Source organism: Gossypium raimondii, chromosome 5 (assembly GCF_025698545.1).
Source record: "Gossypium raimondii isolate GPD5lz chromosome 5, ASM2569854v1, whole genome shotgun sequence".
Classification (NCBI taxonomy): Eukaryota; Viridiplantae; Streptophyta; class Magnoliopsida; order Malvales; family Malvaceae; genus Gossypium; species Gossypium raimondii.
This window is the reverse complement of record NC_068569.1, coordinates 2,952,198-2,978,522: the sequence shown is the minus strand read 5'-3', so window position 1 is coordinate 2,978,522 and position 26,325 is coordinate 2,952,198. Positions and strand designations below refer to the sequence as shown.

The following is a 26,325-nucleotide window of genomic DNA, read 5'->3' as shown; positions in this document are numbered from 1 at the left end:
GTGCTCTCTAGTATGGAGATTTTATTAGGGGGTAGATTCTCTTTTTTGGTTCATTATTAGGGGATGGATTTAGATTAGGGTAGGAATTTTGGAATATAATCATTTTAGTTTTAGGTCTGGTTTTGTTGGTAAAAAGAAATTGTATTGACATTCCTTTAGGCCTTATGGAGAGTGGTTGGGTGCAAGAGTTTGTCGTTAAGTGGAAGGAAACACCCCTTGAACAGCACACATTTGCCGACATGATCAAAACAATGACGTTCTGAATATAGAAAACAAAGATGATGGAATCCAATAATACACGAAAAGCATTTCATACCAAATGCAAAAGAACAGCAAACAACGGGATGACTGTGGATGGGGACTCCCAACATTTTTGTATCATATAGTCCTTAATAGCGGCCACTGTAAAATATACTTGGTCCAAGTCATGTTGTATGTCTGCAATAACAGAGGACAGGAATCTTGTGGAAGAGAACAAAACGGGGGTGTAACTGTGAAGATTCAAGTCAAAGCCGAGTGATATTGTTGAAAGGATATTAACCCAACTGAGTAACCTTACCTGACCAATCTTTTGTTTTTTCAACTTTATGATCACTGCTAGTTTCTTATCGTTCTCGCTTTTTTCTTGATGGTAATCCTTCGGAAATTTGGCCATTGTGCTGAGCCTGAGATAGACTAGAAAAAAGGGGGTTTTCTCATCAGCTTTGCATAAAAAAAAAGATCACCTTCAATGCACCCAGATTTCTGCATGATGGAATGCAAGCAAGGGCTGCCAAAAACAAAAGTTGTTGGGACACTGCAACACCCTTTAAGCTTTATCAACTTTTAAAGGAGGGGAATCTCATCATTGGGTCCTACCATCTTTTTGTTTCAATATATCAATAGAGAATGTTGTATTATCCGGCAGTCGGCCATTTTCCTTCATATTTCTTCACAGTATTTTAGGACGAAGCTGATCTTCATCATGTTAAATATAGAGCTATGACAAACAAAGTTTTAAGTTCGCTCATTCACTCTTCCTTTCACACCGGACACACTATAACTAAACAAGGATCATGTCATAATACGATGTGTAACTATTTTTTTCCGTTGAAATGTTGATGCTGCTAACTGAAGATTCGAAGCCATCTTCGGTAGTGGTATATGAAGGCATCTAATGCAAATGGCATGTTTAAGCTCTAATCAAGAGTTCATATACATTACTGTCATTATCTCCGCTAACACGCTTCAGCATTTCAAAGCTTTTACGACTTCCTAGGAAATCTATTCGTTTGAAAACCGTATATCCATGTTCTATTGTCTCTTTGCTACAGTATGCTGATCGAAGCCTGTCAGCATGCCTTGAGTCTGTGTGAATAGCGGCCTCTATTTCATGGACTGACATGTTCTCCTACAAAAGATGAGCAACAGCAAAGAGAATCCGGGTAAAGATTGATTGCTTTCAGGACAAGTGCAATAGTTGAACAGGTTCCATTAACACAATAAGCTAGAGGCGTATACAAGTCATACCTGATAAAAAGCATATATAAAATCCAAAATCTGCAGACGTGTAAAGCCATTATTGCTGAAATATGTCCGTGAAGAAGGCCCCATTTCAGAAAATCGATCAGCTGGAAATAGTATGGTAAGAAAATGGTTCTTGAATATCAACTCATTTTTCTCACTGCAGGAGAATTGAATCAAAACATGAGAAGGAACCGAAAATTACAGGGCTAATCAATAGAATATCAAGAGAGTGATCCATCACCTTTCTGTAAGTGACCGGGTTATGTTAGTAAATGAGGTCTCAGAATCCTTGCCATCACCATTTGCATCAAAGAACACAGATTGATGCTCACTAGCATCTTCGCCACTAACAGTGTCTGTGAAAATAGAGGCAGTCGAAGTTGGCTCCGATATCGACCAACAAATTGTCTCCAGAAGAATGGTTGGGCTTATTGGACGGAAAGGGTTTTGACAAGTCTGAAAGAAAAACAGATGTTCAAAGAAATGCAAGAATTCACATTAGTATGAAGCTCTAGCACATACCAAACATGATTAAACCACTTGCCTGCATACGGAGACTGCGATGATTTCTAACCCCCGTTTTAGCCAAATGTACAATTTGTTGCCTCTCTTCATGACTTGCATTCCCTCTAACGCTCCGAGTAGATATTGTTGAACTAGCCACATTATTTTCCTATTAAAGAAAAGGTGAAAACATTAGCATCATTCTCGGTCTTTCTAGCATCACAAGGAAGGCATAATATAGTACTATCTGTAATTCTGACAGCAATATCTTCAAAAGTACCTCTCCTACAATGCCATTCTGAGATTTTTCAAGCAGTATCCCAATTTGCCTGGCCAAATCAGCAGACATGTGAACAAGCCTTTGCAAATTTCTATCCTCGGCTGTTTTCAGGACCCATAATGGCTGAGACATTAATATCAAATTCAGTTCAAGCATAACAAACATTGATTGTTCCTATAAGTGCTTCGTATATCTTTTGATGATTATGCATAAAAGAACCCTATTTCCATAACGCAATACAGAAGCACTCACTGTAACTATGTTGTTCGAGTGGCCAATATATCGATGTACAGAGTTTCCTTCACACACTACATGACTTGCACTGCAACCAGCAAACCAACCATCTACTGCCATGGCCCCTTCTTCTGATGCTGCCTCGAGAACCTATCAACATACTAAATGTCTCAAAGAATTGCTAAAAGCAACCTAGAAACCGACAGTAACTAAAATAGTGAATCATTTACTAGTCTTTCAGTGATATATAGACTGATACACCAAATCTATGACCTTAGTTTATGACTTATACCATGCAGCAGATGCAACATATTCTAAACTAGCATTACAAAAAGGAAACATGAGTTTCAGAATGTTACCTTATTACGTAGTTCAACTGAAATATCAGAATCGATGTATATTGTATGACCAGATAACACTGAGTCCATACTTCTATTGAGGACTCTTCCAGAATACCGTACATTTGGCTTTCCTATCATGTCTAGTTTCTTTGCTTCATGAAAACCGGCAGGAAGACATGAGCTTTCGGAAGCAGTAGACCCAGCAAGCCGATTCAACTCATCTACACATGCGGCATGTTCTTCTGCACCCTTCACGGTGTAGAGTGATTCACTTAACCTTACTGCATGAATGGAGAAAACAAAAATTATAAACTAACAGAAATCAAATTACCCCACAAAAATTATAAACTAACATTTCTGCTTCCGTTAACAAGGCAAGCAACAACAGGTAACATAAGGTATCCTAATCTTAACAAGTAGTAGAATAACTGAGTTCGAATTTTCGTATTAAACAAGCATTGCAGCAAATCCTTCATATTGCAACAGAACATTACACTACAGGGAAGTATAAAATGAGAGGCATATCCTAATCTTACCATTCCTCTTGACACTATCCACAAACCATCCAAGTTTAACAAGGAATAGACCATTTCTCGATCCATGTTTTACAGCGTGATCGAACTTACGTCCAGTAACACTGTGACTAATATTAAGGTTGGACACAACAACTGCACTTGCAGCAGCAGAGACAATATAAAAGACAGACAATAGGAAACCTTATTATTATCCATCTGCCAGTTACAATAATGTTAGAAAAATTACAATCATATTGGTCATTCTTTTTCTCTTTATTCCAATCAGCCAATATAAAGAAAACAATAACAATGAGAAAAGGATATCTGGACCACCAAATGAGTGCATTGAGGATGTAAACTGGTACTGTATTGACCACCTAATCTCTCTGTAGCCTCCATTACTTGTTTCCTTGCTTCTGCAACCAACACATCATCTAACATGAATACAAAGCACAAAATTCTGGGGAGGATTTCATTTAGATGCAAATTTGCCAACCTTTGGACAAGCCAGTAACGCATATAACAAGACCGGAAAATGGACCAGTGGATCGAACCGGTTCAGAACCAAGAGAAGTAGAAGCAGGGGACATTGGTTCAAACGATTGGAAACTTCTAAATGATGGCACCGAAGATGAGAACCCAACAAACAACTTTGAACAACCTTTGCTGTTTATCACTTCCACCTTGTTAACACCACCCATGTTTTTTTTTTCTTTCATTCACTTCAAAATTTTCAAAACAAACGAATTTAAATGAACCCAAGGAAAGAAAACTTGAAATAAGCGAGTCAAAAGAAGGAATCCTGAATGTGAAAAAAGAGGAATCAAATAAGGGAAAAAAATAAAAGTAAGAGAGAGAGGAGGCAAATGGGAATCAGAGATTGGAGACAAACGAGGATTTTTAGTTTATATTTTCATCAGTAGGTTAACTTATTATATACAAAAAGGCTATGGTAAAAAAGAAAAGGTGAATTCTTTTTGAAGGAAGTGATTTGTTTTTGGAGCTCTGCCATACACAGTCATAGATTGAATACAGAGATCAACTTTGGGTGTGTGTGTGTGTGTGTGTGTGTGTTTTTTTCTGTATTGAGTGATCTTTTGAATACAAAGTCGTAACCGTTCAAAGTTTGCAGAAGAAAAAAAAGCCAGCTTAGCCAACTATATCCAGAGCACGGGACAGGGGTTTTTTTTGGGCTTTTTTTTACTGTAAATTTCTCGTGCTTTCAAAAGTTTGGTCCTTTTCCTTTTTCCTCTAAAATGGGTTTATGATTTTATTGAATTCACGAGCACCTAGCCAAGTTCGCAGACTTGCAGGGGCTCCACCATTGTAGAGGCCCCCTACCTTAAATGGCGGCAATGGTTTTAGTTTTTAGCCTGTTATATATATATATAATATTCAAAAATAAAAGAGGATTCCAACGCCGCTCTTTGAGGTACAGAATTACTCATTAATCATTAAACCAAATGCTGGTGGTGACTTCGATGAAGCCGAGCTGTTTTTTTTAAATGCATCTTGCCTGGTTTTTCTTTAGTGTTGATATTTAGGTAAATTATACCTAATATCGTTAAATTATTAATAAATTTATTTTTAATCATTTAAAAAAATTATTGAATTGTTTAAAATTTTTTATTTAAGTAATTAAATTATTTAAAATATTTTATTTAAGTTATTGGTTTGTTAAATTATGTTAAGAGAAGTCTAGCTAATGAGTTTTAAGTAACGATCCAACGATTGGTACGGTATATTAGTATACGTTGACGAGAAAAAAAATATGCTTTAAATCTAAGTCGATCCAATGAACAATGTTGGAGATCGAGGAAGAAAGCTATTTAAAATTTGATTGACAGATTCGTGATATTTAAAACTATTTCATAAAAAAAAACTTAACTGTTAAAGAAAATGGGAATGAGAGCTTTCGATTAGTGCAGACGATGCGAATAGAAAATGTCATGCAACAATGATTTTTATAGGTCACTGACTTAAATAAAAAAACTTTTGAATAGTTTAATAAATATTTTGTAATTTTTTGAAATTGAGTGGCCAAAATATAAATTTACTAATAATTCAGTGATCTTGGATGTAATTTACTTTAATATTTAATTTTTGAGTATATAATTTTATATATTATCAATTTATTATTAAAATAAAATTATATATTTTTTATAATATTCGGTCATTTTATTTATTAATAATATATAAAATTATTCATTAAAAATATTTTTTGCCTTCTTAGACTCTATATTTAAGGAATAAATAAGATATTAGTATTGATAAATTTTAGAGTTTGATAGAAAAATTTGATTCAACAATTATAGAATCGAGCTCAAACTATTAATAGAGTTAAATTTAAATTTAATAATACTTGATTTGAATGACTCACGAATCTTATAAAAAATTATATTTTTATATTATTAAATTATGTAATTATCTTTAATATATATTATTAATCTTAAATTTTATTATTTAACAGAGTTTAAACTCTAATTTTATCTTTAAAGAAAAAATTTATTAATGGAGCTCGAATAATAAAATTATATCTTGAACCCAACTTCAACACAAAAACAAATATTTGACCAAAGTCAAACGGAATATGAAGGTCGGAATTTTGAATTGAACCCTAGCAAATGGGAATGGTCCATGAATGATATTGATGTGACCTTTTTCCGCTTTATCAAAATTACTGTCATTTGCGACAAATAAAGTATCTGTGATTGAAACAGAAACCCCTTGAAATAAATAAACTGCAGCAGCTACTTTTGGACTTGAAAATTAACTAGTTTAGTATCAATTGCTGTAATTTTGGATACTGTATTTAGTATTTTCATAATTATAAAATTTAATATTAAAATTAATTAATATTTTTAAAATACTTTCCTTTGAAGTTCTTAAATAATATATTAAAATAAGATAACTTTTAACAACTTTTTATCTAAACCACCTCTAAAAATTATCATTAAATTTAAAATAAATATAATTTTTAGGTTTAATTTATTATTTGTATTTGAGTTTAACATTTTTAATGCTTAAATTAAAATATATATACATTTTAAGCATTAAAATTAGGGATTAGAATTATTTCGATGAAAAATTATAATTAAATTTTATCAATTCTACTCTAAAACTTGAAGTAATCGCAACAATCAAGCTGCGTTTAATAGAATAAAACCAAAAATTTAAACAAAGTCATAAAAATTTAAATATGATAATATTAACAATTAATTTTCATCAAATTAATATAAAACTCGAATTAAACACGTTATTTGAGTACCGAAATATGTAACTTTTGACAAATAAAAATACTAAAAGGCACATACCACATTTGACAAAAGAGTCAAACTCAAGTATTAAATGATGTCTTAAGCCTTGATTTAAGTGACAAAATTAATATACGGTTGCGCAAGTAAAATACCAAAGTAAATTAGTATCATATTGTAACTTATGCCAACCCACTTAAAAATATCAAATAAACTAAATTTATATAAAAATAAAATTAAATTAAGTAATATATTCCAAAACTAACATTTAATAATTGATTTGATATGTGGCAGTAGAAAGATATTTTTGATTTGTGGAGGAGAAACAGAACGAGATAACATATGCAAAATCTTCCTATTATATATTTTATTGAAAGTGACCCATATTTTTATCCACTTCATAACTATGACCATTTGGGACACAAATTAAATCTACCTCCATTAGTTTTAGAAATCAATTTTCCCTGCATTTATGAAGGCAGCTATAAACCAAATATGATTCAAATTTCCTCCAAAACAGGAGAAGGACACCATAGGTATAAAAGTGTGCATCCTTTAAAATATATACTAGGTGTCTCATTCAAATTTGGTTGAGCTTGATGTTCCGTTGACTCTTGACATTTTATTAAATAGAGTTTTTTACGATATGAGAAAAATAACACTATTGTCTATAATCTACCACATATATATATATACTAAAAGCAGTAACTAATTTGAATCAAGAAACATGATTCATCTTGTAGAAGAAACAAATTATTTGAAACAAGAGTAGCAGTAACAGGACGACATGCAAATGTATCTATTCACATAATTTAATGTTGTCCTAACTCTCAACTAGTCTCAAATTGCCAACAAGTACTTTTTTGTTTTTGTTTTGTTGGATCATGATATATACATGTACGGAGGTATGTATGTAAGGTGTTATCAGTTTGGGCAGTGATTACTGGTAATCTGGAGCTATCCAATGAAGATATGAATAAATCAGAGAGGGCAGTGCACGCGCATGGGAAATATGGATATCACATTGATTGGCCAAACTTCATCTGGCTTGCACATCATGACAAAGGGAAGGGGATTGAGTCCACCATGAAATGATTAATAAACCATCCAATTTTTTCATGTATGTATATGTAAGTTCTGTTTAGAAGCAGAAGTGTTCAGTTATATAAATCTAGATACAAATATGTGGGACAATGGACATGAGTCATGTCATGTATATATCATCAACTCTTTTTCTTTAACCATCTAGTGCCTACAAGATCCTATTTAACTGGCCACTGTCTTTTTTATGTCATTGTTGCTGTAATATATCAAAACCTGTAGGAAAAATCTACACGCACAAAAAAAAAAAAAAAGAAAGCTAAAAGGTCTTTAGCATTAATCTAGCTTTAGGGTATGGCCTATTCCTATATTATCAAACAAGTCGTAAAATTCAAAGAGCTTGTGGCTCCCACCATAGAAAATCTATATTGCTTAATTTTTCATTTAATTAAAAATTATATATCTGTCATATTCAACATTCATACATAAATATATTGATTGATGTTTGGGGAGAATGGAGCTGAAAGAAGTAGAGGCACGGGGCCAAAGTTAAGCAGTAAGGTAGGGGTTGCAGTTAAAGATTCTGTCAACGCAGAAACAGATGAAACTTTTCTTTTTAGTTGTGTTATCAAAATCATCGAGTTTAGGAAAGTATATATTCAAAAGACAAGAGCGGGGGTCAATGGAGCTACCTTTTTTTTCTTCTTTTCTTTTTCCATTAAACAAATAAAAGCATTTATATTTCATATCTTTCTACTTAATATTTTATTGTTCCATGTTTTAGTTTTATTTGTGCATTTAGTATTATTGTTTATCCATGTTTTTTTTAGTCTGTTTTTATGTTTGTTGGTTATAAGTAATTATTTTGAGTATTTTCGTAACTTAAATTAAGTACATATGAGTTTGGAAGGCGAGTCCAAACAAGGACAAATAGGCCGCAGCCTCACAACCCAGTGCCGCGGTGCCAACCCAACATCCAGCACCTCGAGCCTCTGCTGCGGTGTTTTAGTTTTAATTTAATTTGCGTTTTATTTTCTTATGGATCGCTAAACACTTCTTTTTTTAGTTGAAATAATATTCGAAGTTTAATTCCACAATTTTGTGAGATCTAAGTACTCTTAATTTTTTTTCTTAGAATAATTGATTTGTCAATTAGGTAATTAGTCTATCGATTTATTTCTAATAATTGTGTCGACCGCATGATAATTTGTGTAGTGTGGGCATGCAATCTAACTTAAATAAATCTTGATTGTGCGTTTGTTGGTTGGAATTGGGTCTCTTTCATGCTATTGATAAATTAAATTCCCAAGTGATTGTTATAGAGTTGTTTGTCAAGACAATTGTCTTAATTATAGAGAAAGGAATAAGAGATTAGGTTACTTGACGATTGTCAGCAACTATAACCAATTAATTAAAGAACATTAGAATTTATCGTTGCACATTTGAATCAAACTAAAACTTTAGTTTTCTCAAAACATTTATTATTGCTATTTTTATTTTTCTAAATTCTGATTTAAATTTTTAATTTTCTTTAAACAAAACCACCTTCCTTATTTTATTTATTTTAATCAGAGATCCCAATCTGTATAGATTCCATCCTATTTATCATTTCTACTAATTATTTTTCTTTAAATAAATTTTATTTTAACCATATAATCGTACCTCACACTCACTGCTTGGATTTAGTTTATTATTGTTTGTAGTGTTTTTCTTTCTTAGTAGACTGGGTTAATAGGATGGACTTGGGTTGGCTAGTTAACCGGGTTTAGAAAAAGGCAAACCCATGCCTGCAATTGAACTGTGGGCTAGCTAAGATTTCAGAGCTGCAAATTCTGAAAATTTTCAACCAACCAAATCTTGACAAAAACTAAAAGGGATTAAAAGAAAACATATTCCTCTAATCCTTTTTATATGCTAATGTTAATTATTCATGCACATAAAATCTTGACGTCTCTTTTTAAAAATCTGCATTGATTTTCAAATACTTTCTGTTCAAGTTATTTTTCTTCATTAAACTTGCTAATAAAAATAAAGAAAATTGAGATAATGACATAATGTTACATAGAATAATATCAATCCACGAAATTAAATCCTTGGATTAAGTCTGAGTCTTACATGCCGTTGAACCCGTTGAACCTATAAAAAGTTCCAGTTGACTTCTAAAAACCATTGAAACAAAAGCTGGAACCCTACTTATGTAAACATAATGTATAAATATAATTGTTGAGTTCAGTTTTTGACGAGATGACTCGGAATGGTCAGATTAACGCGTCAAGTGATTTACAAGACAAGAAACATGATAAAGGGTGTCGAATTCATCTTTCAGAGCACCCTTCGATACTTAATAAAATTTGAAGAAATGAGTTAAAATGGTGTAGAATTTGGAGAGAGTTCATACCTGATGAATGTCACGATGCAAATATTTATAGATTTTCTAATGTTTGCCCAAAGCTACTCGGGTAATGCTTCATTTTACCAAATGATTTGAGCTGGTGTAAGTTTATAAAAGATTCTTGCTGCTTCATAAAGGAGTGCGCAGAGTGTTGTGCTGCCATGCTGGGCTTGCGGGGATAATGATCCCTTGTGAGACTCTTCACGCCTGTTTACATTTTAGGAAAATAACCTCTTCAAGCCTGTTTGCATTTGAGCATTTTATGTTAACAGGCTCTTCAGGCCTGTTTAGATTTGAGTACTAATAATAACCATTAATTATATGATATTTGCATTGTTGAATGCCTAAATTTAGAGTTGAGTATTCAATCGAGTCGAATTGAGTTAGAAAATTTTTAGTTAGTCTAGTTGAGAATCTTATTTTAGCAACTGAATTCAATTTGAAATTTTTTCGAAACGAGTTGAGTTAACGAAACATATTATTTATAGTTAATGTTGCGTTTACATCGACTGATTATTTAACTAGTAGACGAAATACAAGATTATTTAACTACATAAGTAAGGTTGATGGGTAAACATTTATTAAAATGTCGTAGTTTTGCCTTTTACTTAATGATTTTGATTTTTAACTTTAGAAAAGATAAACATTTATCACAACGATGTAGTTTTGCTTTTTATTATATGGATTTTCGGATAACGAAATCATGTAATTCATATTCAAGTTAAATCGAAAATTTTAATTTTTTATTCCAGTTTATTTGAATAACTCGATTAACTCAAATAACTTGAACTATTTAATTTAAAATTTAAAATTTTTATTGAATTTATTGAATCAAATCGGACTTTACTCACTCCTACCTAAACCTGGAAGCAACATATTCCAAGAAATCAACACTAGAAAATGTAACTTTAAACCCTAGGTGAAATATTTTGCTAGAGTTTCCAAACAACTATTGTTTGGGTGGTTTCAAAGCCGATCATTGACGTCATCCGGTAGACGAAGCAAGAACACATGAACTTTCAAATCGAAAAAGAGAATAGAAAATATCATCCGAAGATATTGCTTTTGATGTTTTGAAGAAGCAAATTAATCTACCCAAACCTCACAAGCTAACTGATTGATCACGAAACATTTAAGGATGACAAAATTTGAACTGTTTCATAGATTTTGAATCAATCCACTTCATTTGAAAAATAGATATAGGGAAGGGTGAAGTAGACTGAATTGTTTTTAGACAATGAGTATAGAGATAATTGATTGTTCTGCCTTACTCTATTATATAAAATTATCATTTTATTCTTGTATATATATATAACTATTAAAAGAATAAAAATGTAATGATATATTATAAATATATATTATGTTTAAATATTTACTTAACTTTAAAAATATTAAAAATAAGTAGCAAAAATTAAATTGAAGTGGAGCGGGAATAGATGCATCCAATGTCCATAAAAGTGGTAGTAGATTTTAAGATTATACATCCACAATAGAGATGGTGGAACAAAATGTACCAACTGTGAAATGATGGTGGATTTAGCAACATTTATCCTGTCCTATCCCATTGCCATTCCTAATTAAAGGGAAATGGCTTGTGACTATGAAGATAAGATTATTTGGAAGAAGAAGAGGAACGGTTGATCGAGTAACAATCACTTAAAAATGTTCTGGGATTCTAATGATGTAGATTGATAAATGGATTCAGCTAAGGGAGATTTTGGTTTTGTGGGTTGAGTATAGGGCCAAATGGGTGATTCAATGTAAACATATCCTCAGCATTTTAGGGTGGTAAAATCTAAAGAAAGGGGTTGAGATTTTGGAGGTTATAGATGGAAATCCTGCTTGGGCAATTGCAGAGTTGGAAAAGACATCATTGGGTTCACATTCTTTGCCGTTTCCTTTTGTACATGTTTTACGCTGTGTTTTACAAGGTATCATCTGTTTTTAATATAAATTGCATGTCGATGACGAGCTAAACATACACTGGACGTGATAAATGTGAAAGCATTCATAGTTCAAGTGGGCCCCTTAAAATGTTCTTTAAGCTCTCACGACTTTCGAGTTTCATTTATACGAGTGTAACTTTGCTTACTTACTTATTGGTTGTATCAGGTAATAAAAACCTTTTCTTTTTAGAACGAACGGTAATTGTCAAAACTTTAAGCATGAAGCTGTTCATTGTTTTCACGTTTTTCTTTGCCTTCACATTGCTTTTTCAGCAAATTCATCAAACTGCTTCATTAGGGAAGATGAGAATTGAAATTTGCAACATTTCATAACATATAGCTTGACTTTTCAATATGAAAGCTCAACTTCAACTGGGTCTCTGGTCTGGTTTTTTGAGTTTATTTATTTATTTTTCCATAGTTTGAAAATATATTTGACTAAAGGTTACAAACGTTGAGATTCTCATCACGCAGACTTCAACTTTTACTTACCAGTTTAAGAGTATCCCTCATTTATTTACTTGAATCAAGTTGGCTAAGAGTCTTTTTTTTTCCTGTTAATTACAGTAAGAGATGCATGAACTGATCTGGCAATTTGCATGGCAATACCATGCTTAACAGTATATATATGTGTGTGTTTTATAACCAGGCTTTGACGCTTGCCCCTTTGCATGGCTGCTTTTGTACACTTGGACTTGGACCGCTTCTGCTTTAAAGCTTAGCTTATAGCTGCCTTTCTCTCAGTATTTTTCCCTCTTGGATTTTCTTCCACTTCTCTCCTTTATTTTTCATAAACTCTCTACGTGTATTGAAATTATTTGTGTTTCTATCTAAATTTTACGATATATTCAAAATATTGATATAAAAGGGGAATCAATTTAAGCCCGAGTAAAGGTTGAGAAAAGAAATATAAAATTGTTCGATATTGGAAAATTGGTAGAGGAAAAAAACAAACTCCTCTTGCTTATACATATATATATATATAGTAATAGTATTTTTCTCAATCGGCTGCGATGCATGCCAACCTTTCACATACTCGCAAGCCTTTATTATTTAGATTTCTAGAATAGCAGTAGGGAGAATAAGAACTTAAAAAAGAAAAACAAAGGGAGATAAAATGCCAAAAAAAGGTTTGATTAAACTAAAACACAATCAATCCTTGTTAAGCCAGCCATTCGCCATCTATTCCTTCAATCTCTCCAATGTCCATGCTGTGTGCATCACAACAAAAAAATTAAATAAGTTCCTCTACTTATAAAATCTCAAATTTCTATAATAAAAAGAATACACTTCTCTTGTATAAACATATTGAATTATGGCAATGGAATTTATAAACCTTTTAATAATTGCTAAGATTGTAAAAAAGAAGAAGAGAAGCTTCTATAAGGAAAGCCCATATCCTTGACTTAAATGGGCTATTTCTGCATTGGGTTTGATAAGGATATAATTGGTATTTACTGGATTATTACGATAACAAAAAAAGAAAAAAAAGGTAGTATTTATTGGAAGTGTCTGTGGAAGAAACTTAGGGTAAATTCACTCTTTTCTTGATCAAAATTGAGAAACAAAGTTCAATTGAATTGGATTGAGTGGAATTCAATCCAATTACCGTCTGATGGATTTATCGAAATATTTTGTTTTTTCTTTTATAGTAGTTATATTGAGAATCAAAATCATAGTAAATATTCAATGTACGAATGGACATGACCTAAGAAATATTCCATAATAGATAAACTTTTAGTTTTGTATAAAAAAAATTTTGGACTCTTACCAAGGTAAGGCAGGATCCCGGAAGTAGTCATCAGGACAAAGATCAGTGAAATGGTGTTGCAAGCAAGTATCATTTGCATTCAACCAGGCAGGGAATTCCATCACTTGATCAAACGGTTGATACCCACCATCATCCTCAGTTTTCAGTTCAGGTGCCCCCAGGTCCATAGTCTTCAAGAACTTGAACCACCATGCTGATGTTACCAAATTCATGGTGTCATTCCACTCCATTTCATGCTGCTCTCCTAATGATCTGATCTCCGCCATCTCCTCATCGTCCATAGCATGATGCAGGCCTCCTCCCCCACCGTAGGCCTCAGTTAGATCGGCGGCCCGCCCCACTTCATGCGATAGTGCAACTGAAGGAACTTCTTCGGTTACAACGGATAGAGTTGGAGAAGATGAAGATGTTGGAGATGATGATGAATAAATTGATGGGTTGTTGGTGTTATAGTAAAGGTTGGTGTCTATGGTGTTGAAATCATGAAAGTTGAGGTTTAGGCCTAATGGTTGGTTTGGCAGAGTGAAGTTGATAGCATCTGTGGGAGATGGAAGAGGAGATTGAAGAGAAGCAGGCCATGAATACGGATTTGTAGGAGGAGGAGGAGGAGGGTAATGTTGTGAGAAAGATGAACATGAAAAACTGTCTAGATTATAAGGAGACAAGTTGTTTGTGCTTGCTGGGTATATCCTAGGATTTCTCCTAGACTTTGTCTTTGATTCTTGTTCAAAAGGTGGTGGTGATGAAAGATGAGAGGCATGTGATAATTGCTGTTCTTGTTGTTGGGTTTGTTGTTGTTGTTGTTCATTTGCATGTTTCATGGAAGCTCTATGGAACTTGAGTGCAGTGACAATTTCTCTCCTAGCCTCAGCCATGTTAAGCAACCTTTCTTGGTAAGGCCTGCTAGTGTGAAGTCTCCTCCTCACTTGCTTCTTATGCTGCTGAGGAGGTTGGGGTTTGTGGTGGGTCGTTTGTGGCGGTGTTTCACTAAAACCATCACTGAATTTGGCCGAGTTTTGGCCATTGAAACCGTCGTCAGGTTCTTTGGGAAGGTTCATGGGTTGGGTTTTGGTTCTAGTAGAGGTGAGTTGTTTAACAAGACTACGGATATAAGCACCAGACAGATGAGGCTCTTCTTTGAGTTTACTAATTTGATCAATTTCCATTCCTTCTTTTGTTTCATGCTTGGAAGATCGACCCTTCATATCTCACTTTTTTTGTTTTTTCAATTTAGAGCTCGGTAGAGAAAAAAAATCATTGATTTTCTCTCAAATATTCTTAGAGGGAAAAAAAAAAAAGAGTACAGGCTGCAGAGGGTGATAATGGTTAAGGGCGGAGGCGAGGGGTAATATAAATACTAGTAAAAGCCATGGGTTGGTTTTGGGGGCAGTGGGGACTAAAGTCTCCACCTAGCCTAGGGCTTTTCAATTGTTTTGGATTTTTCCTGGTTTTGGTAATCAACATTTGTTACCATTTTATTACATGCTTTAAATGGGCAGTTAAGATTTCAGATTCCTCCTTTACTAAAATGCCCTCGGCTTTCAACTACATTTACAACAAGCTTGCCTTCCCTTTGCCATTTGGACATTGTAACTTCGATGCTTTCCCTTCCTTCAAGCAACCCAAAATTGAAAACAAACCCCCTTGCTGACTCACGGTAATTGAATAAGTTCTAGAATTTTTATTTTTTACTAAGAATTTTTTGCGCTGGAGCACTAATTCAATTAAGAAATATTTGTAGTATAGTTTTGTTTTTTTAATTTTTATATAATATATTAAAATAATTTAAATCATGAGCTTTTAAAATAAAAAATTGACAGATAGATTTAGTTTTTATTTTTATTAAATTGGTCTTTATTCTTTCTTTTTGAGTTAAATTTGGTCATTAATTTTTTAAAAAGTCAAATCGTTTTTAACAAAAATGTTGATTAAAATATTATTTTTTAACGATATTAGCATGACAACTAGCGTGACACGATATTTCGTGTTAACATGATATCATTTATCTTATATATTACATCGAATAATTTAAAAACATAAAAGTTTGTAAAATTCAAAAGAAAATCATGAATTATACGTGGATTACCGTACAAGCTATCATGTTTAAAAATTCAACGTTTTATTCAATATTTATGTTTAATAAACAATAATTCAACTCTTTCTAAAAATTAATAGTCCAATTGACTATTTTAAAAAGTTCGAGGCCAAATTTACTTAAGAATGGTAGCTAAATTAATAAAAGAGGTAACTATTAAAGACTAAAATTATGATTATGTTTTTTAAAACAAAGTTTAAATTAATAGTTGAACAGTAACTTAAATTATTGAATTTATCCTAATAAAATTGTGTGGCTTGAATTGAGACAAATATAGGAGACAAGTTAGCTCAATCATTGAAGCAAAACTTGCAAATTTTTTCATGCTTGCATGATAAAAATATAAATCTCACTATGAACAATATATTTGTTTTTCTTATGCCTGTGCCCTGCATTGTTTTTAAAATGAAAAAATAAATATTATATACAAACAATGGAGGATTTGGTTGTTGGTCCTCATTATGTCGAAGGGGACGGCTTCTGACTCCTAGGCTGGGGATTTTGGACGGTGAAAATGAGGTTAAGTGGTAAATGGAGAATAACTAAGGGTGAGTTTGGATGGACAGTGCGTTTATCTGTGGTTAGTGTAAAAACAGCGGTGGCAGTGTGATTAGATACTGTAGCAACACTGTAGCGTGAGACAAAAAGTAAACTAAACACACCGCACTGCACTCAATCGCCCATCCAAACTCACCCTAAATAAGGTCTCTTCCTATTTGATTTTGATGAAATCAAATATAATCTGGAATCAAATTTATTAAATTATTAGTAAATTTATGTTTTAATAATTTAATTTTAAAAAATTATAAATTAATTATTATTGTTTTTTATTGTTGTACCAATAAAAAATTCTCATTCCCCATCTCTTTTATTATTGCTTTTTTTTATAAAATTAATTTTAAGAATTTGTAAACTAAAATTTAAATAGTTTTTTTCGATTTTTGACACGGATCGTCGAATCGAATTGGATATAAGTTATTTCTTATACTCAATAATGAGTAATGATCCACGATATTGATCATAAAATCATCGCTTGAAATTTACTATCCAAATATTTTAAAAACTTAATAATTCAAATGACTAAAATAAAACCTTGAATAATTCAATACCTTAAATAAAACCTCCAATAGTTTAATAAAGAGTAATAAGTCTAACTACACTTTAGAAATCTAATCATGAAAATTTGTCTGGAATTATTGTTTCCTCAAATAATTGGTTTGATGTTTGGTTTGTAATCTCATTAACCAGAGTGAATTATTGTCATGAAAAGGGTTTTAATGTTTAGTTTGTAATTTGTTGCAGAGTAAAATTTAGGCCAAAGGAAAAGATAGATGGGCTATTATGTGGTATCTTTGTCTGCAAGTACGATGGGACCAGGCTATATGAGCAACGTCGGCAACACCCTAAACACAAGAGACTGACAGAAGAATCTCCATTACTGTTGTAACTTTCCTTTATATATATGAAGGGAAGAAAAAAACAGGGTTCCAATATTTCTGTTTTAAAAAACAAAATTGTTGGACATGATGATTTGAGTCTCATCTGTTTTTGAAACAGAGAACTTGGACCTTTTGTGAACCCTTTCTACGGCAAGTTGAAACACATGTTTGAGCCACTTCTGTTTCATCAAACAAATTGTTCCACATGATTTGAATCTGTCCCATGCCATCGTCTTCATCATTTATGTATATCGTTCTAAAACTGTTTGCTGCCATTTTCATTTGACCCTCTTCTTTTTTTTACTGTAACTCTTTTAATTCTTACTCCGATTGGAGGTGACAGAGGCAGAGGTATGGTTTTCTGCTGCTTTTATCAGAGCTTTTTCAGGCACCAAAAACAGTGAAAATAAAGCCTAGAGAAGAGATATTATTACTGCTGTCAATGATGGTAAGTAATAATATTGCACAAATCAGCTGCTTCCATACGCAATTCTGAAAAAAAAAAACGAGAAATTTATATATTAATTAATATTATATATAGACGGTTGTGGTTTGAATTAAAAATTTACGAAGAAAATAAAGTCATTGTAAAGTCAAGCGCTGCTTACCTCATCATTATGGCCTAAGAATGGAAGCAATGAACCCAACCCTGATGATGTGCTTACAATAATGCTTGCTAATGATTGTTGGGAAATATACGACACTAAATCACTAAATTTGGCCGCCCAACTCAATTTCACCTGTTAAGTGAGAATGTTATTTTAACATACACAACAAAATGGAAAAAAAAGGGGGGGGGGGGGCGGTAATTACATAGGGTGAATAAGTTAGATAATTACGGTGAAATTAAGCAGAGAGGGTTGAAATATAGAGTAAACACAGAACAGAAACAAAAATGTGAAATGTTTAACCATGGCCATTGAGATACCTGCAAGTGACACCAGACAGAAATATTTATAGCTAGGATAAAAATAAAACAGTATACATATATACAGAGAAAGAGAGGGGACAGGGGCAGGGGGAGGGGCAGGGGTGCTGGTGTGAAATGGATAAAGATGCATGGTATTAGGCACTAGCAAGTAGCAATGCAACTAGCATTCCGACATTGAAGAGGGTTTTTCAGGTTGCTTAGAAATTGCATGGCATGCCGGCCCTTAGATGAAAAAGATCGCTTTCAACGAACCAAATAATTATTTAAGCAGGTAAGCTAAGGTAAGCAAGCACATCATCGTCATCCATCCATCCCCCCCTACATGTTTCCATTCATACATGCCTTAGCTTTAGCATCGCTGCATGCCTTTGGATTCCATTCACACCACTGCCCTCTCTGCCTCTGTAAATTACCTACCCTTTTATCCTTTTACAACAATACTGCTACAGCTAGCTCTCCTTACCTATACCATCCGCACATTTTATTTAGGGCATCAATTCCAACCTTTTCTTTTTCCTAATGCAGCAACGGCGTTACTTCTTTGGGGTCTCTTAATTAGATCCCTCCTGCTTATGGTTAATATTTGATGCGTATAATTTTGTTAATAAATTAGATGTGATACATCATCATAAATAGAAGTGAATTTAATTTTAAAATTTGACATCATGTAATTCGTTGATTAAACAAAAATCCATAAAATTAAAATTAAAATTAAAATGTTTCATTTAATTTATCTTTAAATATCAATAACCTGCCTATAAAATTAAATTTTTACTTGAATACAAAATAATTACCCAAACAATTATTTGAATGCTTACAAATGAGTCTATTGTTTGAGTAATTTCAATTGCAAATTACATAATGCTCTGTAAATAAATCTTAAGAACTTAAAAGGTTTTAAGACATGTAGAATACCGTTTTCTTTAAATTTTTTTTATTTTTTCACGCAAATAGAGACTTGGTTTGGTTATTATTACAATATTCAATGGAATGATTATACTTAATCACGAATTTTTCTCTAATTTAGGGTGGATTTGAATAGACGGTGGAATACGGTGCGATGCATTTAATTTACTTTTTATTTCATACTGTAGTATCTAATCTCACCGCCACCACTGTTTTTATACTAACCGCAAGTAAACGCATTACTCATCCAAACTCACCCTTAATGATTTGAGATTATAGGTAAATGTAAGTATTGTATAAAAAAATATTCCTTATAATTTTATAATTGGCTTAAATGTAAAAATGACCATAAATTTTTTTTCACTTTTTCTAGTTAGATGCCTAAAGTTTTTTTTTTTCTATTTATAAAAACAGTATCTAAAGTATTAAATTTGGTCACATTTTACTCTTAAAATATTATACCATCGAATGGCATGTAACATATTTTTAATGGATATTGCACACTTTTAAAGTAAAATGAGATTGAAATTAATAGTTTAAATATTTTAATCAAAATATTTTAATTTGTATATAGTTTAAAGTCGAATTTTATAGTTTTATTGAATGTTGCAGAGAAGATGAATTTTATAGTTAAACCTTTAATAATTTGGCACCCAATTTTTCTTTTCTTTTATTCTTTTGCATGTAATCTTTTAAGGTAAAATAAAATCAATAATTGATCATTTTCTCATACACTAATCTCAAAGACATTAATTAAATTTATAATTAAATTGATGTGTTTTATTAATTAAATTTATAATTAAATTGAGAAAATATAACTAAAATTTTAGATAATAATTTTTTAATTTCTAAATTAAAAAAGAATTCCTATTTTTAGCCCAATTTTTTTACTATATCGTTATTTTAGTTTCTGGATATATTTGTAACAACTGATCAGATAAAACTTTTAAAACACGAATACTAGTATGGATTCTTGATGTATTTTGTGATTTTGTATATATATGTGGATAGAACCGGAAGTGTCTTGTTTGTCATTTTAGGCGTTATCGCGATTGCAGGAGCATTGAGCAGAGGTTTTTCCTTCTTCTTTTTTTTTCCTCTTATATATTACAGTGTCTCGAGGGAGGGATGAAGAGGATGGAATTGATTATCCAATTGCCTAAGAATGGGGGTGGGACCGCCGGCCTGCAAAGGACAGACGGACATGATATGATGGGTCATAATCAAACGGCTATTTTCCACTGAGGGAGCATTTCCTGACATTTTCACGCCACGTGGTTATACCTATGTGGCTCCAATCAGAGGCAGTTTGCCACGTGGGATTGCACGGAAAGGGACAACTTCTTGGCTGTCACTGCCCACCGCCGAAAAAGCCTGCGCCTTTCCTTTCCTTCCACCCCCCCCTTCCTCTTCGCTTCCCTACCGTAACATCTTCATTTCCGTAATTTCACTATTCTAATCCACCTAAATTAACATATTGTTGATAAAAATAATAATAAAAAAGAAGACGTCCAATAATTAACAATGCAAAGCTTACCTGTAACCACAAGCTATATTGTTTGGATTTTATGCATGATGAAAGAAAATTAAAAACTTTGGATATATTAATATCATATTCAATCAACTTGACCCACTATAATTCTAAAACCGTTTTGTTTGAAAAAACCTTTCTCTGCATGCCTATCTTCAACTCATCCCTGGAAAAAACCCTTTATTTTGTTTTATCTGTAATACTGGAGAACTAGAAATATACTGCTTCGCACGTTCTTATTCACTGTGGAACTTTTATCTTTTACTTGCCGTTCAAGTTATTTAAGTTCCCTTCCACATATTGAATTCTATCAGCTGGTAAAATTAAAAACAGTGGTCAATGCCATTGCCATCAAGAATGGCTTAAATGATTTCCAATTTGAATTTGACTTTCAGGGTTTAACATATCCTGTTAGTATTTAATAACCGCAGCTGTGTTTATTTTGGTAAAATGAAGTTCTGGTCCATGGTGTCATTTTAAGTGATACGGTTTCGATTTTTCAATTGACCGCGATACCATTCGTTACTTTCACGATTATCATAAATACGACGTGATTGAAATTTAAATCCGAGTTGAGTTGTTTTCTCATAGGATATCGATGCATCCCCCTCGTACTGTTTTTCATCTCCATTTACCCTCCAAAGTGTATGGTCACTTTCCGCCATAAGTGGGAGGGCGTGGGGGTGGTGGTGGCGGTGGGACCATTTTTTTCCTTATTTTTCAATCTGCCACCAACAACATACTGCTACTACTGCAAACACAACTCTCTTTCTAGAACCCCAAAGATGAGAGAGATGATCGCATCAAATGTTTTGGACCCTTTTTTTTAACATTACAGCTTTGGTTATGGTTTTTGAATGACAAGTTGCAGCCAATAAAAACCTAGCATTATCAATCCAATTCTATGCCAAAACACTGTCTTTTTTCTCTGAAATATAAAGTGCAAAAGGATGACCACAAAGAGAAAACTGCAGTGCAGTATAGTCCCTGATATCTTTCAATCTTATCATTTATAATTAAAATCCTTCTCTCTCTCTCTCTCTCTCTTTCTCTCTCTTCACACGCACACACTGTTATTCTCATTGATTTGAGGTGTAATATTGGAAAGATATGTAAATTTTATTCCACTTTAATGCAAGCACATGATAGGAGTTGATGGTGAGAGGTGACATGCATGCAGGAAGAAAGAAATATATCAGAGACTTATCAGCCGCATGCATGCATTCAAATTAAGAAGCAATGGGCTATCCATGAATGAACCAAAAAAAAAATTGCTTTAACAGCTAACATTACTGTGGAATTTTCTGGATTTATATATATCATCCTTTCTTTAACTTTTTACCATTTAATGTGAATGGTTAAAGACGATTGAACCCAATTTTATTAGTGGATTAAAGGTTATTCCAAATTCAATTCTTTCAAAGGAGACAAACAAGTTTTCAACTCGACTTAGCTGCTTTAAGACAGCAATTTCATGCTCTATATCTGTGTTTTTTTTTCTTAATTTGGGATGAAATCTGTCATTTAGCTCAACATGTTGATGGATTAATTTTGGATGGAACCACATTGAAAGCCGTCCAAAAAAACACCATTGCTGAGCAATTTTCAATTGATTTGAAGAGTTACAGTGAGTGTTGAAACCAATTAAGTTTGCTGATGTGGGTGCTGATTCATTCGCTTGAAACGGTACATCTCCTAAAGTCGACAAATCTGCATTTGTTTTTATTACAACCTTCTTTTTCTTTTCAGTTTGTTGCATCATTCATGTCTTTTCCTTCATAAAAAAAGGACTTTCTTCAGCCTAACCTAATCCATTTGTACAGTCATCTTTACGATTTAATTTTATCCAATTTCTAAATAATATCTCTTTTACTTATTTATTATTATCCAAGTTAAATTCTACTATACATTCTTAAAATCCTCAAATTTCCTAAATTATATCTATCATTTCATTTAATCGTTAATGAGGTATGAAATCTTATGCAAGATAATTTAAAATAATTTTTTAAAAGAAAAGTAAAATATTAACACATAAACTTTAAAAGTTAAATTAGAAAAAAAAAAAGAAATAATGAGAATGTGTGAGAGTTAGACCTGTCCATGGGCCGGGCCGGGCTCGGAAAAAATTTTTGGCCCGCCTCCTAGGGCCGGCCTCGGCCCGGCTGGAAATATGGGCCTGAAATTTTGCCCAAGCCCGGCCCAGAAAAATATCATAAGCCCGAGCCCGGCCCGGCCCATTTTTAAAATAAACATTAAAAAAATATTTTAAAAATAAAAAAATTATTTTAAAAGTATTTTAAAATTAAAAAATAAAAATAAAAAATATATATTTATTATGTTCGGGCTGGGCCCGGTACAAAAAAGTGGTGCCTGAGGCCCGACCTGTTTTTTAAACGGGCCTCGTTTTTTGCCCAAACCCATATTTCGGGCTGGCCGTCGAGCTGGGTCGGGCCGCCCGGCCCATGGACAGGTCTAGTGAGAGTGAATCATAAAGCTTTTGTAAAAATTTTAAAAACCTCAAAACCAAAATTTTTACAACATCCATTTTTTCATTATTAATTTTCTTTGAAAATTCACTTTAAATTATGTCATATGAGATTTTATGTGTCATTTAATAGATATATGAACTATTTTAGTAACGAAATTACCTAATTAATATAACCTTTATAGTTTGAGATATAATTAAAACGTCAAAAGTCTATAAACTAATTTAGATCGAGAGTTATAATTTGAGGGTGTCGATGCAATTAACATTTATTGTCCAATACTGCTACATTTTGCAAGTATAAAGAAGCAAAAAGAAGAGTATTGTTCAAATTACCATTGAATCTATCCCATATTTACAAGTAGATTTGTTTACGGGTCGGGTTATCCGTGCAAGTCTAAGGCTTACTTAATATTTGGAAGGATTTTTGGTAAAAATATTAGGTTCGAAAAATGAGTTTTGACAAAAAATTTAGGCCCGTTTAAAATATGAGCCAAGCTCGGGCTTAAACATTCAAGGCTATATATAAAATTTACTCAAGTTTGTGATGTTTTATATTATGTTATTTTTATATATTATGTAAGTTCTAGCACATAAAAATTAAATACTATAATGTAAACATTAAAAAAAATTAAGATGACTATATATAAAACTACAATAAATAAATAAAAATATTAAATCATTAAATATTAAATTAAAATATATATAAAATATATATTTAAATTTTTTTAAAAATTATATGGGGGTCTAAAATGGGCTTGGGGTTAGCCATTTACAACTATGAGTGGGCTTGACCAAAATTTCAGACCCATATTTTGGATCGGGCCAGACTTTGACAAGTATAAAGTGTTTTAATATCATTTTTAAGCCTGGTCCGAACCTGACCCAGCCCATGAGTACCTTTACCGACAAGGGATAAAACAAAAATTTTTTTTAAGGAAACCGAGTTTATAAGAGTTAAAATACAATTTTATCATTGTATTGATTTTTATTTTTATAGTTTTCAGAAGGATTAAATTGAAATTCTAATTTTTTTTGAGATTAAACAATTATTTTACCATAAATTAAGTTAAGATTTTATAAATTTTAGAGGACTAAAACAAGAATTTTCCATTTTGCTGACCAAGCCTGCCCTTGCTGACTGAGACAATGTTTTTATTGGTCCATTACAGAGGCCACTTGGAACAACAGATTTATGAAAACTTAAATGTTAATTTTGATTAGTGGTAATGGGAAGGGAATCTGTCCATGTCAACAAAAGACTTAAAGCAAGCGTAAATCAACCGATGACTAACTTGTCAAAAATTTCCTTCGTAGTTGTTCCATAAAATCCTCTGTTTTGTTATTAGTGTGATAACAAAAAAATTATTTATTATATATGTATTACAATAATTATATATAAAATAAAAATAAATAATATAAATTTAAACTTAAAATTAAAAAAGAAGTAATAATTCTTATAAAAATAACATCTATTTGAAATAGGAAAAAAATTCATTTTAGAAATAAGCAATAAAAATAATTATATACTATTAATTAATTAATTTATTGCTAATATATATATATATATATATATATATATATATATATATTAAAATATTTATAAAAACGGTAGAAATTTGAGTGTGAGCTTAAAAGTCACAGGAGAATTTTCCAAAATTGAACACATAAAACCAAATTGAAGTAAGCGGTCCAATCTTTGGTTTGCTTTCTTCCTGCCCAATCCCTGCAGCTAGGCCCACGCTATTAACGAACTTCAGATATTGGGTTATAGTGGCAATGGCCCATTCCCATAAATTCAAAACAATTTAGTGTACTTTCATATTTTTTTCAAGAGTCGCTCTTCAGAAACTAAGTCAAAGTTTGAACAGGAAAGAAGATTATTTAATTGCAGAAGCAATAATAAAAGTAGAAAAAGTTAAGAAGCAAATAGTAAGTACCATAACATATGGTAATAAGTTGCATTCTTATTGCATGATAAATAGTTTAATTCAATTGGTCATTTAGTTATTTTTAAAAGTTAACTTTATTTGAAATAAAGGTTTTTTTTATATCATATTTCACTCGCCACTGTTGTGAAGATCAGAGGAATGCCATGATTATCTTTTACACCACATTTATTCAAAGCCTGTTAAACATTAGAACAATCATATATATATATATATATATAGTTTAGCAGAAACTTTCAGTAGAGTGCAGTAGCTGCTGCAACCTGCAGACATGTTTAAATTAAACCTACCCATCATTATAATGTGGAACCAATTGAACCATAAGCATTGTCTGCATGCATTGGCATCGAAAAACGAAATTATTGACTTTTATGCTGAATTAAATGGAACACAAATAATAATCAGTGTTAAAAATAAGGGGTTATGTTCACTATGTCGTGATATTTAGCTTTTTGTCGTCGATCTTCAATGCAACCCACTGCGGTGATATTTAGTTCAATTTGTAATCATAGTAAACACGACCTGTTATGATTTAGACCTTTATTCAGTTTACCATAACATGCAAGAAAGTGTGTATTATGTATATATATACAAGTGGGGAAAGAGAGAGGGATGGTACAAGTAGTAATCATGCAGAAATGTGAAGGTTGAAGGGACAATGCGAGGAACATCATGATATAAGTCATTGGAAAAAAACGCTGGACCTTCAGATATGACATGCCTATGCTTTTATAGCATGCTTCCTGGTCCACCATCCCCATTCTGTAGCTTTCACTTGCTCTCCAGATGTGGCTGAATTTTAGATTTTTTTTTTTTATGCTCTGCTAACGTGGGATTCGATTTATTTGGGACACTAACGAAGCCAAAGATTAATCAAACATTGAAACTACTTCCTCAGTTGCGTGCCTTACGAAACGTGATCTACGCATTGCCGTTTTAATGGAGCAGCGTTGGATTACATATTTTAAGAACCAGTGGATCTCTCTTTCAGAAACTTGGGAAAGGCGATATAGAGATAGTGATCATCTTTCTGGCATCAGCTTTTTATGTTGGTTTTGTAAATGAAATAAATATGTTGAGAGACATTAGCATTGAGTAAAAAAGACAATTAAGTTTTTTCTATGGCAACCAATACTCTAATAGGTAACATTATCTCATTAATTAATACATCAGCAAAGGGGCTGAATTTGCTTAAACAATTCAAA

At 32.3% G+C, this 26,325-nt stretch overlaps 2 protein-coding genes across 2 annotated transcripts; both read right to left on the bottom strand.

The window, feature by feature from the left end:
• Positions 1 to 247: 247 nt before the first annotated feature.
• Positions 248 to 4,565, bottom strand: LOC105767625 (uncharacterized). Its single transcript, XM_012587197.2, has 10 exons — positions 3,877 to 4,565; positions 3,705 to 3,796; positions 3,402 to 3,504; positions 2,884 to 3,146; positions 2,543 to 2,674; positions 2,291 to 2,413; positions 2,051 to 2,179; positions 1,748 to 1,962; positions 1,510 to 1,663; positions 248 to 1,390 (listed from the first exon to the last, which is right to left on the bottom strand). The coding sequence occupies exons 1-10, from the start codon at positions 4,097 to 4,099 to the stop codon at positions 1,172 to 1,174; spliced, it is 1,653 nt and encodes a 550-aa protein (XP_012442651.1). The 5' UTR covers positions 4,100 to 4,565; the 3' UTR covers positions 248 to 1,171.
• Positions 4,566 to 12,908: 8,343 nt separating this feature from the next.
• Positions 12,909 to 15,090, bottom strand: LOC105767626 (uncharacterized). Its single transcript, XM_012587199.2, has 2 exons — positions 13,785 to 15,090; positions 12,909 to 13,224 (listed from the first exon to the last, which is right to left on the bottom strand). Exons 1-2 carry the CDS (start codon positions 14,987 to 14,989, stop codon positions 13,176 to 13,178), a joined length of 1,254 nt encoding a protein of 417 aa, XP_012442653.1. The 5' UTR covers positions 14,990 to 15,090; the 3' UTR covers positions 12,909 to 13,175.
• Positions 15,091 to 26,325: the final 11,235 nt, after the last annotated feature.